Source organism: Rattus norvegicus, chromosome 11, assembly GCF_036323735.1.
Source record: "Rattus norvegicus strain BN/NHsdMcwi chromosome 11, GRCr8, whole genome shotgun sequence".
Lineage (NCBI taxonomy): Eukaryota > Metazoa > Chordata > Mammalia > Rodentia > Muridae > Rattus > Rattus norvegicus.
The window spans coordinates 29,131,275-29,147,538 of NC_086029.1; the positions used below are offsets into that span (position 1 = coordinate 29,131,275).

Consider the following 16,264-nt stretch of genomic DNA (forward strand, 5'->3'; position numbering starts at 1 on the left):
TGTCTTTGTGTGGTTTAGGTATAAGAGTAATTGTGGCTTCATAGAAGGAATTCGGGAGTGATCCATCTGTTTCAATTTTGTGGAATAGTTTGGATAATATTGGTATGAGGTCTTCTATGAAGGTTTGATAGAATTCTGCACTAAACCCGTCTGGACCTGGGCTCTTTTTGGTTGGGAGACCTTTAATGACTGCTTCTATTTCCTTAGGAGTTATGGGGTTGTTTAACTGGTTTATCTGTTCCTGATTTAACTTCGATACCTGGTATCTGTCTAGGAAATTGTCCATTTCCTGAAGATTTTCAAGTTTTGTTGAATATAGGTTTTTATAGTAAGATCTGATGATTTTTTTGAATTTCCTCTGAATCTGTAGTTATGTCTCCCTTTTCATTTCTGATTTTGTTAATTTGGACGCACTCTCTGTGTCCTCTCGTTAGTCTGGCTAAGGGTTTATCTATCTTGTTGATTTTCTCAAAGAACCAACTTTTGGTTCTGTTGATTCTTTCTATGGTCCTTTTTGTTTCTACTTGGTTGATTTCAGCTCTGAGTTTGATTATTTCCTGCCTTCTACTCCTCCTGGGTGTATTTGCTTCTTTTTGTTCTAGAGCTTTTAGGTGTGCTGTCAAGCTGCTGACATATGCTCTTTCCTGTTTCTTTCTGCAGGCACTCAGCGCTATGAGTTTTCCTCTTAGCACAGCTTTCATTGTGTCCCATAAGTTTGGGTATGTTGTACCTTCATTTTCATTAAATTCTAAAAAGTTTTTAATTTCTTTCTTTATTTCTTCCTTGACCAGGTTATCATTGAGTAGAGCATTTTTCAATTTCCACGTATATGTGGGCATTCTTCCCTTATTGTTATTGAAGACCAGTTTTAGGCCGTGGTGGTCCGATAGCACGCATGGGATTATTTCTATCTTTCTGTACCTGTTGAGGCCCATTTTTTTTTTACCAATTATATGGTCAATTTTGGAGAAAGTACCATGAGGAGCTGAGAAGAAGGTATATCCTTTTGCTTTAGGATAGAATGTTCTATAAATATCTGCTAAGTCCATTTGGCTCATGACTTCTCTAAGTCTGTTGACATCACTGTTTAATTTCTGTTTCCATGATCTGTCCATTGATGAGAGTGGGGTGTTGAAATCTCCCACTATTATTGTGTGTGGTGCAATGTGTGTTTTGAGCTTTAATAAGGTTTCTTTTACGTATGTAGGTGCCTTTGTATTTGGGGCATAGATATTTAGGATTGAGAGTTCATCTTGGTGGATTTTTCCTTTGAAGAATATGAAGTGTCCTTCCTTATCTTTTTTGATGACTTTTAGTTGAAAATTGATTTTATTTGATATTAGAATGGCTACTCCAGCTTGCTTCTTCTGACCATTTGCTTGGAAAGTTGTTTTCCAGCCTTTGTCTCTGAGGTGTGTTTCCTGTAGGCAGCAGAATGCAGGGTCCTCGTTGCGTATCCAGTTTTTAATCTATGTCTTTTTATTGGGGAGTTGAGGCCATTGATGTTGAGAGATGTTAAGGAATAGTGATTATTGCTTCCCGTTATATTCATATTGGGATGTGAGGTTATGTTTGTGTGCTTTCACTCTCTTTGTTTTGTTGCCAAGATGATTAGTTTCTTGCTTCTTCTAGGGTATAGCTTGCCTCCTTATGTTGGGCTTTACCATTTATTATTATTTGTAGTGCTGGATTTGTAGAAAGATATTGTTTAAATTTGGTTTTGTCATGGAATATCTTGGTTTCTCCATCTATGTTAATTGAGAGGTTTGCAGGATACAGTAACCTGGGCTGGCATTTGTGTTCTCTTAGGGTCTGTATGACATCAGTCCAGGATCTTCTGGCCTTCATATTTTCTGGCGAGAAGTCTGGTGTGATTCTGATAGGTCTGCCTTTATATGTTACTTGACCTTTTTCCCTTACTGCTTTTAATATTCTTTCTTTATTTTGTGCGTTTGGTTTTTTGACAGTTATGTGACGGGAGGTGTTTCTTTTCTGGTCCAATCTATTTGGAGTTCTGTAGGCTTCTTGTATGTCTATGGGTATCTCTTTTTTTAGGTTAGGGAAGTTTTCTTCTATGATTTTGTTGAAGATATTTACTGGTCCTTTGAGCTGGGAGTCTTCACTGTCTTCTATACCTATTATCCTTAGGTTTGATCTTGTCATTGAGTCCTGGATTTCCTGTATGTTTTGGACCAGTAGCTTTTTCCGCTTTACATTATCTTTGACAGTTGAGTCAATGATTTCTAGGGAATCTTCTGCTCCTGAGATTCTCTCTTCCATCTCTTGTATTCTGTTGGTGAAGCTTGTATCTACAGCTCCTTGTCTCTTCTTTTGGTTTTCTATATCCAGGGTTGTTTCCATGTGTTCTTTCTTGATTGCTTCTGTTTCCATTTTTAATTCCTTCAACTGTTTGATTGTGTTTTCCTGGAATTCTTTCAGGGATTTTTGCGATTCTTTCAGGGATTTTTGCGATTCCTCTCTGTAGGCTTCTACTTGTTTATTAATGTTTTCCTGTGTTTCCCTAAGGGAGTTCTTCACGTCTTTCTTGAAGTCTTCCAGCATCATGATCAAATATGATTTTGAAACTAGATCTTGCTTTTCTGGTGTGTTTGGATATTCCATGTTTGTTTTGGTGGGAGAATTGGGCTCCGATGATGCCATGTAGTCTTGGTTTCTGTTGCTTGGCTTCCTGTGCTTGCCTCTCGCCATCAGATTATCTCTAGTGTTACTTTGTTCTGCTATTTCTGACAGTGGCTAGACTGTCCTATAAGCCTGTGTGTCAGGAGTGCTGTAGACCTGTTTTCCTCTCTTTCAGTCAGTTATGGGGACAGAGTGTTCTGCTTTCGGGCGTGTAGTTTTTCCTCTCTACAGGTCTTCAGCCGTTCCTGTGGGCCTGTGTCTTGAGTTCACCAGGCAGCTTTCTTGCAGCAGAAAAGTTGTTCTTACCTGTGGTCCCGAGGCTCAAGTTCGCTCGTGGGGTGCTGCCCACGCGCTCTCTGCAGCGGCAGCAACCAGGAAGATATGCGCCGCCCCTTCCAGGAGCTTCAGTGCACCAGGGTTCCAGATGGCCTTTTGTGTTTTCCTCTGGCGTCCGAGATGTGTGTGCAGAGAGCAGTCTCTTCTGGTTTCCCAGGCTTTTCTGCCTCTCTGAAGGTTTAGCTCTCCCTCCCACGGGATTTGGGTGCAGAGAACTGTTTATCAGGTCTGTTTCCTTCAGGTTCCGGTGGTGTCTCAGGCAGGGGTCCTGCCGCTCCTGGGCCCTCCCCCACGGGAGGCCAGAGGCCTTATACAGATTCCTCTTGGGCCAGGGATGTGGGCAGGGGTGGGCAGTGTTGGTGGTCTCTTCCGCTCTGCAGCCTCAGGAGTGCCCACCTGACTAGGCGGTTGGGTCTTTCTCTCACGGGGTCTGGGAGCAGAGAGCCCGCACCTCAGCTTTTGAGTGCCGGGGTTATAAGTATGAGATATCACACCTGGCTAGATAAAGATTTCATTATTTTAAAAACTTTTTTTAAGTCTAATTTGCAAACAAGATAGCCACACACAGCGTAGGCCGGCCTGAGTATTGAGGTTACAGGCGTAATATCTGCCATGAAGTTTTCAATAGAACGTAAGTGAGTTCCTCCCAGCTATGTAATATTAATTTCTCCTGGTTTCTTGCTGGTAGGAATTGGTGCAGTTTTATTGATTCCCGAAGAGGTAGAAAGAAGATAATTTTGTGGGTATTTCTCTGAAAGTATAGAAAATGATTATAACCAAGATAGGAAATTAGAATTAACCTTCTGTGGCTCAGGTCTGACCTATTTCTATATAAGGGATACCGTCACAGTACTACAGGCGTGCATGTAGTAATGTAAATGTTTACAAATTGATTCTTGAAGAGACATTTTGTTTCAGGCTGGTGTTGATGTGCAAATACATCACAGTACATATGTGGGAATGCTAAAAAAGAATAAATATTGATAAATGGAGATTAACACATTTTATTTTTACCTTAGAAAATTCTTGCAGTATGTTTTGTTAGCTTTCTCCAAAATAGATGTTTGTAAATGCCCATACCTGTGATCTTCTCAAGAGGAATGACTTTTTTGTGTATATTTAGTGTGATCTCTGATGTTTTTAACTTTTTATATAATAATGCTGGCAATATTTTTTTCATTCTCTGTTGATATGACTAATCCAATTTTAAATTTAAATAAATATTCTCTAAATATTTTCTTCAATTTCATGAGTTTTATAAGAGTTAAAGCGTTTTTGTTTACTATTCCTTAGAAATCACTGGGCATCTGTGCCATTTTTTTTATGCTCAAAACAAGAGCCTATTTTGTAGCTTTCTGATTCTGCTTTTATGATTACTTCAGCTTGCACACCGTTCATTTTCTGCTAACTTGTCTGTCATTGCTAGGTGGCTTTTCTCTACAATGTAGTACAGGTTTGAAGCCCCACCCCCTTTGCTTGTGGTACATGTACAATTTTGGTAGATTTCGTTTGGTTTTCTGGGCTTCTGCCTCATCCTCATGATGTTATATTAGACACTGATAAATGAAATGGCTCCTGACTTGCTTTTCTCACACATTCACAGTCTGTGAAATATCTGCTTTGCTATGAATCTGTAGCGATTCTTCCACAGTAGGCTTCATTCTGAACTGTTCATTCACGCATGTGCCAAAGCAGTGGCTAACATGTCTTGATACTCTGGACACTGTAGCCATTACAAGTTGTTTAGCATAGTCTCCACAGATTGCCCTCTTCTCTCCTATAGCAGTGGCATGCTTTGCAGAGCGTGACCTATGAAGAACAGATGTTCTTGCTATGCTGTCCTGCCTTCTGCACGGCACTGTGCTCACTAATGCTTCTCCAGGGTCTGCTGGTGCTTTTCACTGAGACATTCAAGGAGAGGAAGTCCTACAAGCAGTATTTGTTAGCTAGATACATGCTGTTCACGGCTGACAATGTTCACAGGGAATTCCCATTTGAAGGAATAAATGAACAGAAATGAGGAGCTCCATCTTTCCTGTTCTCTTCCTTTTTCAGTTTAGTGTGACAGAAACCATGTCTACTGTAAGTTCACTAGGTGACCAAGCTTGCATGTATGTGAACATACCAAAAAATGTGACTTATTTTTCCTTTAGTCACTAGTAATTTTATTAATTTTAATTTTTATTTGAGTCTAGTAGTGACTACACCCATGATAGTAAATTTAGCTACTGAAGAACATTTGATTTCTCTAGCAGAAGCCTAAACACCCCACACAGATAATTTCCAACCTTTAGAAGGCTAGGTTGTCACAACCTTATACAAGTTATATTTAGGGAAAACATAAATCTTCACACTGTGGAAATCTGTGTAGGTAGCAAATGTCACAAGTTCACTTAGAGGTGTATGTTTAACTGTATCTTCAATGATCATCGTGATTTTAGGGGACTTTTTATTTTTATGGTTAGAAATTGTAATCTTTATTTTTTTCTTTCTCTGACACTGCTCTTTTCTCAGGTGTGAGCTGCGAAGTGACTACTTACCTATAAATGTAACTCTTCACTTAACATTGCCTCCATTAGCATTCACAGCTTTTATTGGGATTTACAAAGTTGATTGGAATTCCTTCCAATCAACATAATAAATGACATAAATGCTCTGCCGAGTTTCAGTTCCAAACCATCTGAGGGTCGGCGCTCACTGAGCCTGCAGAGTTCTGTGAGACCAGATGAAGGTGAATGTGTCCCTCTGCCGATGAGCACACAGCAGCCCCTGCCTCTCAGAAGGCAGGCCCTTTAGCGAGCTAGGAAAACGAGCTGGCCATCCCCTAGTCCGTCCTTAGTAAATGTTTATAGAATGGAGAAAAGCAGTTTCTCATACAGCCACTCCGAAGAACATTCAAAGCATAGCAGTGGATTCTCGTTGTTCTTCGGCTCATTTCCGCACAAGTCATTCCGACTTCCACCTTAAGCTGTCGTCCATTTCCTCAAGGCTTGCCTCCAGCATTCTTCCTCTCCTCTATTTCTCGCACCTGCCATCTTGTGTCCCCTTTGACAGAGCATGCTGTCATTGCGAATCTCTGTAGTCTTGCAGAGTTCCAGCGAGTCCGCGCTGTGCACCCCGTCTCCCGCTGTGTATGTGGAGAGGGCCGTGATGCCTGCTTGTTTCTCCTTTCGATCCTTCATACATCTGGAACCTCTGCTTTCCCATATCCCCTTCCCTGCTTCATTGCCTGACTCTCTGCTACTGGGCCCCAAACCTTTTTCTTTTATTTAAATTTTGGCTTTAAACTTCTTCCTCCCTGCTGAGGTTCTGACTTCAGGTTCTTTTTCTTTCCTCTCTGATTCACACTCCTGCCATCCTTTTAGTCCACAATTCTATGGTGATCCACATCATATAAGAGGACGTGCTCTTCTCTGTCCTCTAGCATGCCTCAAGCCCTGTATATGAATAAATGCGATAGGCACAATGTTGTGCTCCTGGTGTCCCTCATTTCAAATGGCCCACTCAGAGGAATCATTAGAGTTTAGTAGTTAGAGCCATCCTGGGTGGCATGCAAGACCCCTTCTCAAAGGAACAAAACTAACAAGAATAGAAAATGAATTCTTTTATGTGCTCATAATAATGAAAAAAATCTTCTCTGGGAGCTGGGGAATGGTGACTCATGCCCTCAATTCTCAGAGCACTCAGAGGCACAGGCAGGCAGATCTGTTGAGTTCAAGCCCACTCTCGTCTATAGTTTGAGTTCCAGGACGGCCAGGGCTATACAGAGAAAAAATCAAAACCAAAGCCAAACAGAACAACAACGCAACAACAAAACCCACATAACAATAATATAACTTGCTGGGCATTGCTTGCACAGGGCTGTATCTCAGCATCAGGAGGCAGAAGCTTGTGGATCTTTCTGAAGTCAAATCCAGCCTGTCAGACCAGCCAGGCCTATGCAGTGCAACCTGTCACAAAATAAAACCTAAAGAACAAGGGACAAAGAAAAGAGGAGGGAGGCTGTAAGTCGTCACAGATCCTGTCTCATGTCCTATAGTTTCTGTTAGGAAGCACTTTTGGCCACTCATCCTTATCTTCCCTGGTCTTCTATTTGCCAGCTCCTGGCTTCTCATTCGTTTTGTTGTTGTTTATTTGTTTGTTTTTGTTAAGTGGTGAGCCGTTTCCCAAAATTTATCTGCTTAAAAATTATTTGTTATCATTCATTTGGGATATTGCTTTTATGCTGTATAAAGTAATCCAATTTATATTTTGTAAAATTTCATACATTTTTGCTGCTTGTGACAGTTTATATACTGTATCAAATGTGACACACTCACACAGTACAGTTACACTGTAAAACTTGTAAGATATCTACTTGTGTATAAAGTATTTTAAGGAGAATCTTGAGATGATCAGATGAGTTCATATTTATTAAGTATGTGTTCTAGTATGTACTATTGTAGTTTTCGTTTTGAACAGCTGTTATGATGATGGTGTGGATTATGAAGTACTTTACTAAAAAGTAACACTGTGGTACTGATGGAACTGAGTGGTAGAGAAAAATTCACAGCCCTAATTCAATTTCCAGCAGCTGACACACCAACAAAAACCGTGCTCCAGAAGTCTGTCCTATTTATGAGTGTCTGTCCTATTAAGTACTTTTGCATTTCTCTGTTTTTACAGTTATGTATTCATCTCCTTCATGTGGTTTCTTAGCTATCAAGAGAATAACATTTTGTGTTTCTGTCACAGGGCATCTGAGGAATAAGTTGATTTGCACTCAATTTTTCTAGGTACATAATCTGAAGTAGAACATGTGTAAAAGTCTCTCCACTGTATTTTATTCATTTTATTTCAAGAAAACTTCCTGTTAATGACATAGTGGCATAAACAAGTTTCAATAAGTAAGACATTGTATGATTTAAAGAAAGATGTCCCTGAATAATTTGTACTTTGCATGTAGGATAAATGTTAGATAGTAACAGTAATATGTTAGAAGTAAATGTAGCTCGGTGGTTAGTGTACTTGCCTTGCATGCAAAAGGCCTTGGGATCAATTCAATCAAACTCCCATCCAAAATTATTTTTAAATGAGAATACTATTTTAGAATATATAAAAAGACTTCTCATAAAAAGGCATTCTGTGCTAATTGCCACCGTTCTTTATATGAGTAGTAGAATTGTCAAGAAGGAGCCTTGAAAATAGTGATATTCACAATCCCATTAATAGAATTTCCTCTTAGGTATCTTAAATTGTTCTTTTTCAGTCATTATTCAATCTTTTGGAATTTAGAAGATTAGTTCTGAATTACAAGCCTCCATCAAATGCTCAAGATTTACCCCGAAACCAAAAGGTAAATTATAAAAGATTTTTAAAAGCCAAGTATTATGATACTTATGTTCTTTCCTAAGTATTTTGGAAGCTCTTCTTTATTAACTCTGAAACTGTTCAAATTTTAATGTTTTGCCATTTATCTTTATTATAGTAACTTCCTTTCCCTTTCCATATCATAAATGTGAAATTTCTTCTGCGTATCACAGGAGCATAGCAGTTCCACGTGCCCAGGTTAAGACATCTCCCCCTTTAGGCTGTCAAAATAGAGTACATTCGTAGGTGACTTGCTCCAATTTAGGTCTTTCATTAATCGACGTCTCAATACTCTCGTTAGGATCAGTATTTCTTTTCACCTGATTGTCCAGAACAATCCTTTAAAACTGGGTTGTATGCTCTTTGCCAGGGAAAACTTCTCCATCCTGTTTTGGAAGTTAGAGTTGAGTAGTTGAGGTTGACCTAAGAGAGCAGACTCCAGGGTCTGATTGCTTGGGTTTTTAGCTGTGACCCTAAAGCAAGTCAGGCTTCTCTCTGGGATTTCCTCCTCTGTAGTGGAGACAGTAACAGTAACAGAGGTGCTGAGCAGATTAAATGGTAAACATGCAAAGCACTTAAAAGTGTCTATTACACGCTATTGGCAGCCATGTTTTAAAAGAAAGTTTTGATTTTTATAAATTCATTAATTTTAATAAAAATTGGACTGATTTGCACGCATACATTCTTACTTCATGAGTAAAATCTTTTTGTAGGGGATTGATGTAGTTTGGGGCAGGTATCAAGTAACCTCCCGTAAAGAGCCAGGGGCCTTAAAGACACAGGCTGAAGACTCAAAGGAGATGAAGTTTTAGGCTTCAGTGATGTCCTGAATGTCATGTGACCCATTGTTACAGTGATAAATTATTTAGTTACATTTTCCTTTTAGTGTTTAATTTTTAAAACAATTTTTTCTGTAAATACATGAAATATTTATAATGCACATCAGAGGAAATAAAGCTTGAAATAAAGCCAACGTTTAAGCTACAATTTCTGGGCTGGGACAGGCTAAAGAATAACTACTTTTTAAAGGAAATCAGGACAATTTGTCAACTCCATAGTGCTAGAGAAGTGAAGCAAAGCTCTCCCAGTGTAAGAGTTTTGAAGGGAAGGTTTGGACTGCTGCCTGTCCGTATCACGTTAGTATCATCGGTTCTCCCTTCTCAAGTCCCAGGAGAAGGCATGCATAATTTATATGCCATTAGTTAGAATTACTTGCAACTGTAGAATCGTGTGTGTGGTGCTTACTTTTTATTTCTTTCATTTTACTAAGTTATGAAACTCCAGTCTCTTATTTTTCACAGTTTGAATGAAACCGAGTCTGTTGTGTGACTTTACTTAAAAGCTAGTCACTCTCGGTGTTTCTCTAGCGGAGGTCCTTTAGGGCACTCAACACATGCTAGCAGTGTGCGTCCTGAGCACACACTACAGGAGTGTAGTGAGCCCATTGTAGAGAAGTTTATTTCTTTCAGTGGAAGGAGACTTATCATTTCCATTTTTTAAAAGATGCTATGCAGAAAGCTGGTGTGTCACAATTATGGTGGATTGTCAGTCATAGTTTTATGTTAAATTAGTTGGAGATAGTGAAAAATATTTTTTGTTTTAAAGATTTCCATATAACATTAGCCATTTTCTTTTAATAGTGAATTTGCATTGAACTCATGACATGTTAATATGACATGACATCGAACTTAAAGCCCATTTTGTTAAAAGGCAGAATATACCTGGGATTGGTTTAATCTTATTACAGAGATATCATTTGCTAAATTATCTTTTTAAGAAAATAAAGCTTTCCACAAACATTGCATACATTTTAAGTAAGAGTCAGGATGCATTAAAAGTCAGTTTGTGTTTTAGAAAAAGGTTAGTATAGAACTACTATAGTATAATATACTATATTTTGTAGATATTATAAAGATATTATATATAGTATATATAAGTAGTATACTGTTCCTTTAACTGTTGATACATTTCAAGTATAGGATACTTGGTATCTGAAAACTGTCTGATCAGCGTGTTCTACATACAGATATTCTTTGAGCTGACAATAATCCAAGGTCCCCAAAGTTTTTATAAAAGAATGACAGTGTGTGTCTTCACAAGAATTTTCACATTATTTAAAGCAGCAGCTGAAGAGCATCTTGGGTAGAATTGTATTTAAACCACAATGCAAGGCCGCACAGCAGCAAATTATAACAAATGATTATGTACACCTGTATGTAGATAAAGCACTAAACATGTATACTGATCGCACAAACCAGACTAAAGCAAATACCTAGACGGTGGTTCCATTTCTAGAAACATCCAGAAAGTCCAGCATCCCTCTTGTAGCTGAGATGACTAGGGAGTGGGTGTAGTTTGGGGTGTTGATAAATAGGTTTGTTATGTTGATGGTGATGATGCACAGTGGAGTGTGGGAAATTGTGTGCTTTTTAAATGGTGTGTATTGTGCATGACTTATAGCACAAGACTGTTGACAAAAGTAAATAAAAATAGTGTTGAAGCTTTTATACATGCTTGTTTTTTCATAATTTAGTCAAATAAAGTAGTTGCTCTGTTTTATTGTGTAATGTTAAATGTTTTGATAGTCAGATTTTTCTAGCTACAGGGATGGGCTGAGACAACGGTTTTATAATATTTTAGTTTCCAAATAATCTTGGCAGAATGTCTCTATTGCTTCTGTCCTTATACTTTATACAGAGCACTTTCACTTGTCATGGGAGGAATGATAATAGATGCCAGGAAATAGTATTTTGAGAAGTTATTGTGTAGATTAAATTTTATAGTACTTACGCGCTTAAAAGTTAACTGATAAAGTGCAGTTACTGAAAGACTTGAACGTATTACAGGAAAAGGATTGTTTTCATGTGCACGTTTTGTCTTTTACTACTGCTGATGGCATGTATTATATTTAAGTAAGTGATATTGGGAGTTCTTTATGGCTGATAAATTCTGTTTCAGGATTAGTTTATGTGGGATTGCCTCTGTTGTGTCTGAAGTTTGGAGATTGTCAGGCCTTGTTTCTCAGGACCCCCCCTGGAATGCACGAGAGAACAGTGGTTTCTGTGTAGGTTTGAGTACTCTGGGCATCAGTTACATGAAATTATCTATTTTGATTTTGTTAAAGAAATACCAATTATGCAAATTAAAAGTCTTCCCATATTTAATAATATTTTAAGATTTATGCTAAAATTCTTGTTACAAATACTATTATTCTGAAAACTGAATTTCTGCCCTGAAGCTTTACTGAAATCACTTCAAGAATTTTTTTTTTTGTTTGTTGTTGTTGTTGTTGTTTTAGAATAAATACAGACTAAAAGCTTTTTTCCCCAGGTTTGGTTTAATAAACCAGTAAGAACTGAATACCTGATTTTTGTGGCAAAGTGAAGATATCTTGAAACCATTGAGAAGTGTGTAATCTTAGTGATAATAAAATTACGATTTTATGTTAGGGCTTGATCTGACTAATGCTTTTCCTAACATTATACTTACTAAACATTTAAATTGAAAAATTGCAGTAATTACAACAAGTATATACTAAACCTTATAATTTCCAAAATAAATGCATGAAATAATTATATTAATATAAGTATAAAGTAGTATATATAAAGGGGTATTAGTGTTTACTAGGACATTGATTACACAGGGCCTTCAATAAATAGGGTCATTGTATGGCAAGTGGCAGTTGGTGGTTCTTATTCAAAGCACTCGTTCCAGGAGATGTGGCGTTTGGAGGCTCTGCTGGCCTGGAGGGGTCTGGAGGGCCCTGGCTGAGCAGGGTCCTTTGTTTAGTGGGATGACTGGAGCACGGCACTCAGATGCTGCCTGGCGCTGTGCTCTCACTAAACACGGACTCTTCTCCTTGCCCTTGTCGTGGCAGCTGCACCCTGATGAATGGAAGACTATAATGAACAGACCTAAATGGGGTGGATATTCTGGGCTGGGTAGTGACATAATTTGCTATGAATATGTAACATTTGGCAGAAATTGTAAGGCTGGCTTGAGGTCCTCTCTTGTAGTTCTTAACTCCTTTGAGTCTTGAAGCTGTTACTCTTTTTTAATGTGATAATGCCAGATTCGTCCTCATAAATGCTCTTTGCTTTCTGGTTCCTGTGGAAGTAAGTGTCTGTTGATCAGTGAAGAGTTTGCTGATTGTATTGGGTTGCTTTTTTCCCTTCTCTTTTCTTTGCAGGAACATCGGAATTTGCCTTTTATGCGGGAATTGAGGTATCTGTTTGCACTTCTTGTTGGTACGAAGAGGAAATATGTTGATCCATCCAGAGCAGTTGAGATTCTAAAGGATGCCTTCAAATCAAATGACTCACAGCAGGTAGCCTCCTGTCTTCTAACTGGCTCTTTCCACTTAACCTTATAAGTCTTCCCTTTCTGAGGGTGAGGGTGTCCATTGAGTTAGGATGGTATTACTAAACTTTAACTTGAAGCCATGGAATCATTATTTATTATTTGGAAAAAATTTAAATTAAACAAAGAATGAGCAACTTGGAGGTAATGAGATAAGGGAATGCGTAATTTGTAGAATGATGGGAGTTGATAAGGAAAAACTGAACAAAATTGAAAATATTCATATAATTAAAAGTTGTTAAAATGTTGTATATCTGGGTGTTTGTGTTGCCTGTGTTCTGTGTACCTGTTGTGTGTGGAGGCTACAGGAGGATGTTGGGAACTGAACCTGGGCCTCTGCAAGAGTAGTCCATTCTCTTAACTTGTGAGTTATCTCTCTAGCCCCTTAAGAAGCAATTTAAACAAACTTGTGATAATCTAAATGTCAATATATTAGATATGATTTTCTTGACCCTGTTTTAGCTGATAGGAAATAGTTTTCTTTAATTACCTATGAGTTTTTTTTTTAAATACTGCTTTAGTTATTTTTCTTGCTTTTAATGGTATTAGCATAGTCTCCTTTTATTAATATTTGGTATAAACAATGTTTGGGATGATTTCTTCTAAAAACAGTGTCTATAAAACAGCATTGCTACTTGAAAATTCAGAGAGATCCAGAACATAAGCAGGAGCTCATGTTTGTAGATAATAATAAATATTGAAATAGATGGCCCGGAGTGGGTACACACGGAAGGGGCTCCCCAGCCCTGCCTGGGGCAGTGAGCTTTATGTTACTTGGGTTCATGAACACTACTTCTACTTTTGGATATCTTTTCTTCATTTCCCCATTTCTAACTTTTTTCTCTAGCTTTCTCTTTGGAATGGGTGGCAGTCCGTTTTAGTTACCGCCCTTTCTATAAATTAATTTTGCACAAGCTCACTTCCATTCTCTGACAGTTTTCTTCTGTATTCTTTCTGCATTTGCTTTTTTGCCCTGCGTTGTACAGATGCCATTGGTCGCTTTGTATGTTACCCCTGAAGGGTGGAGCAGATGTGGGACTCTTCCCTAAGAATGAAAGTCCTCATGAACATGGCTTGGACTTTGCCACTCTGTGCCTGTAAATGCTGTAGTGTGAATGCTTTTTCTTGTAGTGTGAATAGTTGTATGATTGTTGCTTTGTTTTTTTCCCCTCTGGAGATCTTTCTATTGATTGTTTTATGTGCATTGGTGTTTTATCTGTATGTATGTGTGTATATGTGTGGGTGTCAGAACTCCTGGAACTGGAGTTACAGACAAGTGCGAGCTGTCATGTGGGTGCTGGGAATTGAACCTGGATCTTCTGGAAGAGCAGCCAGTGCTCTTAACCACTGAACCACCTCTCCAGCCCCCTGGAAATCTATAAAAGTAGATACATATCAGTTTACTTTGATTTTCCTGACATACACATTGGTGAATGGGTGAAATGCCTACTTAGGTAAAATGAATATTGTGATTAGTTTTAAATACCTTGGCCTTCTCTTTTACATTCTTCCAGAATGTATGGCATGTCTGGAAGCAAGGCACAGTCTTAAGGGTGATTCTTTGATGAGTGGCGCTTCTGTCAACTGTACTTGTCCCTTTTCTGCAGTTCACAAGTGCTTTGTTACAATAAAGATCTCACTTTTTCATCCTAAGGAACTTTGCTAAAATTTTGTAATTGAATTGTAAAATTTAGGTTGGTTTCATAAAAGGATGGGGAATAATTCTTTGCAAGACTCGTGATAAGTAGAAAATGATGGTTCTTTTTAGGTCCAATCTTCAAGGTTAAAATTGTTTAAGAATATGAACATTTACAAATGAGTTTAAATCTCATGGTTCAGAAGTAAGGGAAAATTATTCGTAGACCCAGAGACTCTGGGATTCCCTGGGTTTGGAATTAACATGCTGGTACATGGCTCCCACAGAAGAAGCATCCTCCCTGCCTCTTGTCATTTTCTGGTGTTCTTGGCCCTAAAATGCTAGTGCTGCTCTCTCTCTGTGTTCACGTGGCCTTCCTTGTTTCTCTTGCTCCTCATAGACGGTCATTCTTAGATTAAGGATCACTTTTATCTAAGCTGAATTCACCAGCTTATTTTTAACAACCAGGTTATTTTTTCGAAGACCCATAATCAGCTAAAGTTACTTTTTGAAGTTCTAAGTGGGTAAAAATTTTCTTTGCTGCTATTTTTCCTAAGGGGATACAAATAGATTTGTTTACTGATATTAGTCCTATTTGATTATGTGACACTAGAGTCATGTGCTCTGCCTAGACCTTAACAGTAAGACTTTATAGTTAAATTAGTTAATCTAAGCACTAGGTAGAAAAAATACATGCTTTGTTCTTGAGGCCACGTCGGAAAGTGAAACCTACGTGGATTCGTCTATTTGGTCTTGGTGTCATGAACTGGTCTTTCTTTTCCCCGTGAACACATTCTTCTAAGCCACATTGTGTAAGTTGTGGTAGTTATGTGGCTACCCCTTACTCTCATGTTTATTTTTACTTTATTTTTTTGGTTAGGGGATCAGTGTCCAAGTAAAGGGACGGTAGTAGGTGATGTTTATCTGTTTCTGAATGTAGAATGAGTTTGAGGTTTAAAGCATTGTAGGCTCAGTTGGGCTTCCTAACTGCTAAAGTTAAATAGCTTGGTAAAAGTAGGTATGTGTTAAAAAGCACGGAAAAGAGATATCCATCAAAAAGCACTAGTCTTTTTTTCTAAGAGAATGCGTAATGATAATTTTGTATAAAACAGTTTTTTAGTAAAAGAACTTTGTTCATTCCATTGATTCACTGCAGAGTATAACTATTTTTATAAACTCATTTGTTACATTTGACTGTGTATGTTTCCTAAAACAAAACCGTAAGATTATAAAATTTTCTAAAAGTCTTTATGTCCTGGTTAAATTATGAAACTGTGGTGTATTTTATGAGACAGTCACATGACACTTTTCTGAGTCGGGACTCCCTGCAAGTGTTCCCTTTATAGCATCTAGTATCGTTACTAGTGGGATCAAATACCAATCAACCTTTTTTTTTTTCCCACAGCAAGATGTGAGTGAGTTTACACACAAGTTATTGGATTGGCTGGAAGATGCCTTCCAAATGAAAGCTGAAGAGGAAACGTAAGTCTCTATGATGTTTAGATGTCAGTGAGTATGTGACAGTCATTTTGCTCTCTTGGTAAAGTCCAAACATACATCAAGAAAGACTTTGGGGGGCCCAGTATTGTCTGTCTTATTCAAAGGCTGTGTAGAAGTTTTAGTAACAGTTTTCAGGTAGCTTTCAGTTTCTACTGTCGGGTTTGATGGAAGATCTGAAAGGATCTTGCAGCCATGCGTTTTTCCTAGGTTCAGGTTTTCTTGAGGGAGAAGGGGTTAGCTGGACATAAATTTAAAAATACCTTCCTTCATACTGAGTCCTTTTCTGTGAACCCAAGGGCAGGATGAACAGTTCTACCTCCAGATTCTCCGTCCAAGCATGAAGCCTTGACTGATTGTGTGTGTATGTGGGGACTGGGACTGGGACAGGTCAACCTGGGGTGTGGTCGGCTCTCAGGTGCTGTTCACTTACTTTCTAAAGGAGGA

The 16,264-nt window shown here is 38.3% G+C and overlaps 1 protein-coding gene across 5 annotated transcripts in view; it reads left to right on the forward strand.

Moving 5' to 3' along the window:
- Usp25 (ubiquitin specific peptidase 25) overlaps window positions 1-16,264 on the forward strand; it is a 110,041-nt gene that overhangs the window by 42,992 nt on the left and 50,785 nt on the right. For 4 of the 5 annotated variants that reach the window (XM_063270605.1, XM_063270602.1, XM_063270604.1 and 1 more), the window contains exons 6-8: window positions 8,225-8,311; window positions 12,515-12,652; window positions 15,726-15,802. In XM_063270605.1, coding sequence (XP_063126675.1) covers window positions 12,536-12,652; window positions 15,726-15,802 — 194 coding nt within the window. In that variant the 5' untranslated portion in view covers window positions 8,225-8,311; window positions 12,515-12,535. The remainder of the gene's footprint in view (window positions 1-8,224; window positions 8,312-12,514; window positions 12,653-15,725; window positions 15,803-16,264) is intronic. The other variant, XM_063270603.1, reaches the window with a different exon arrangement.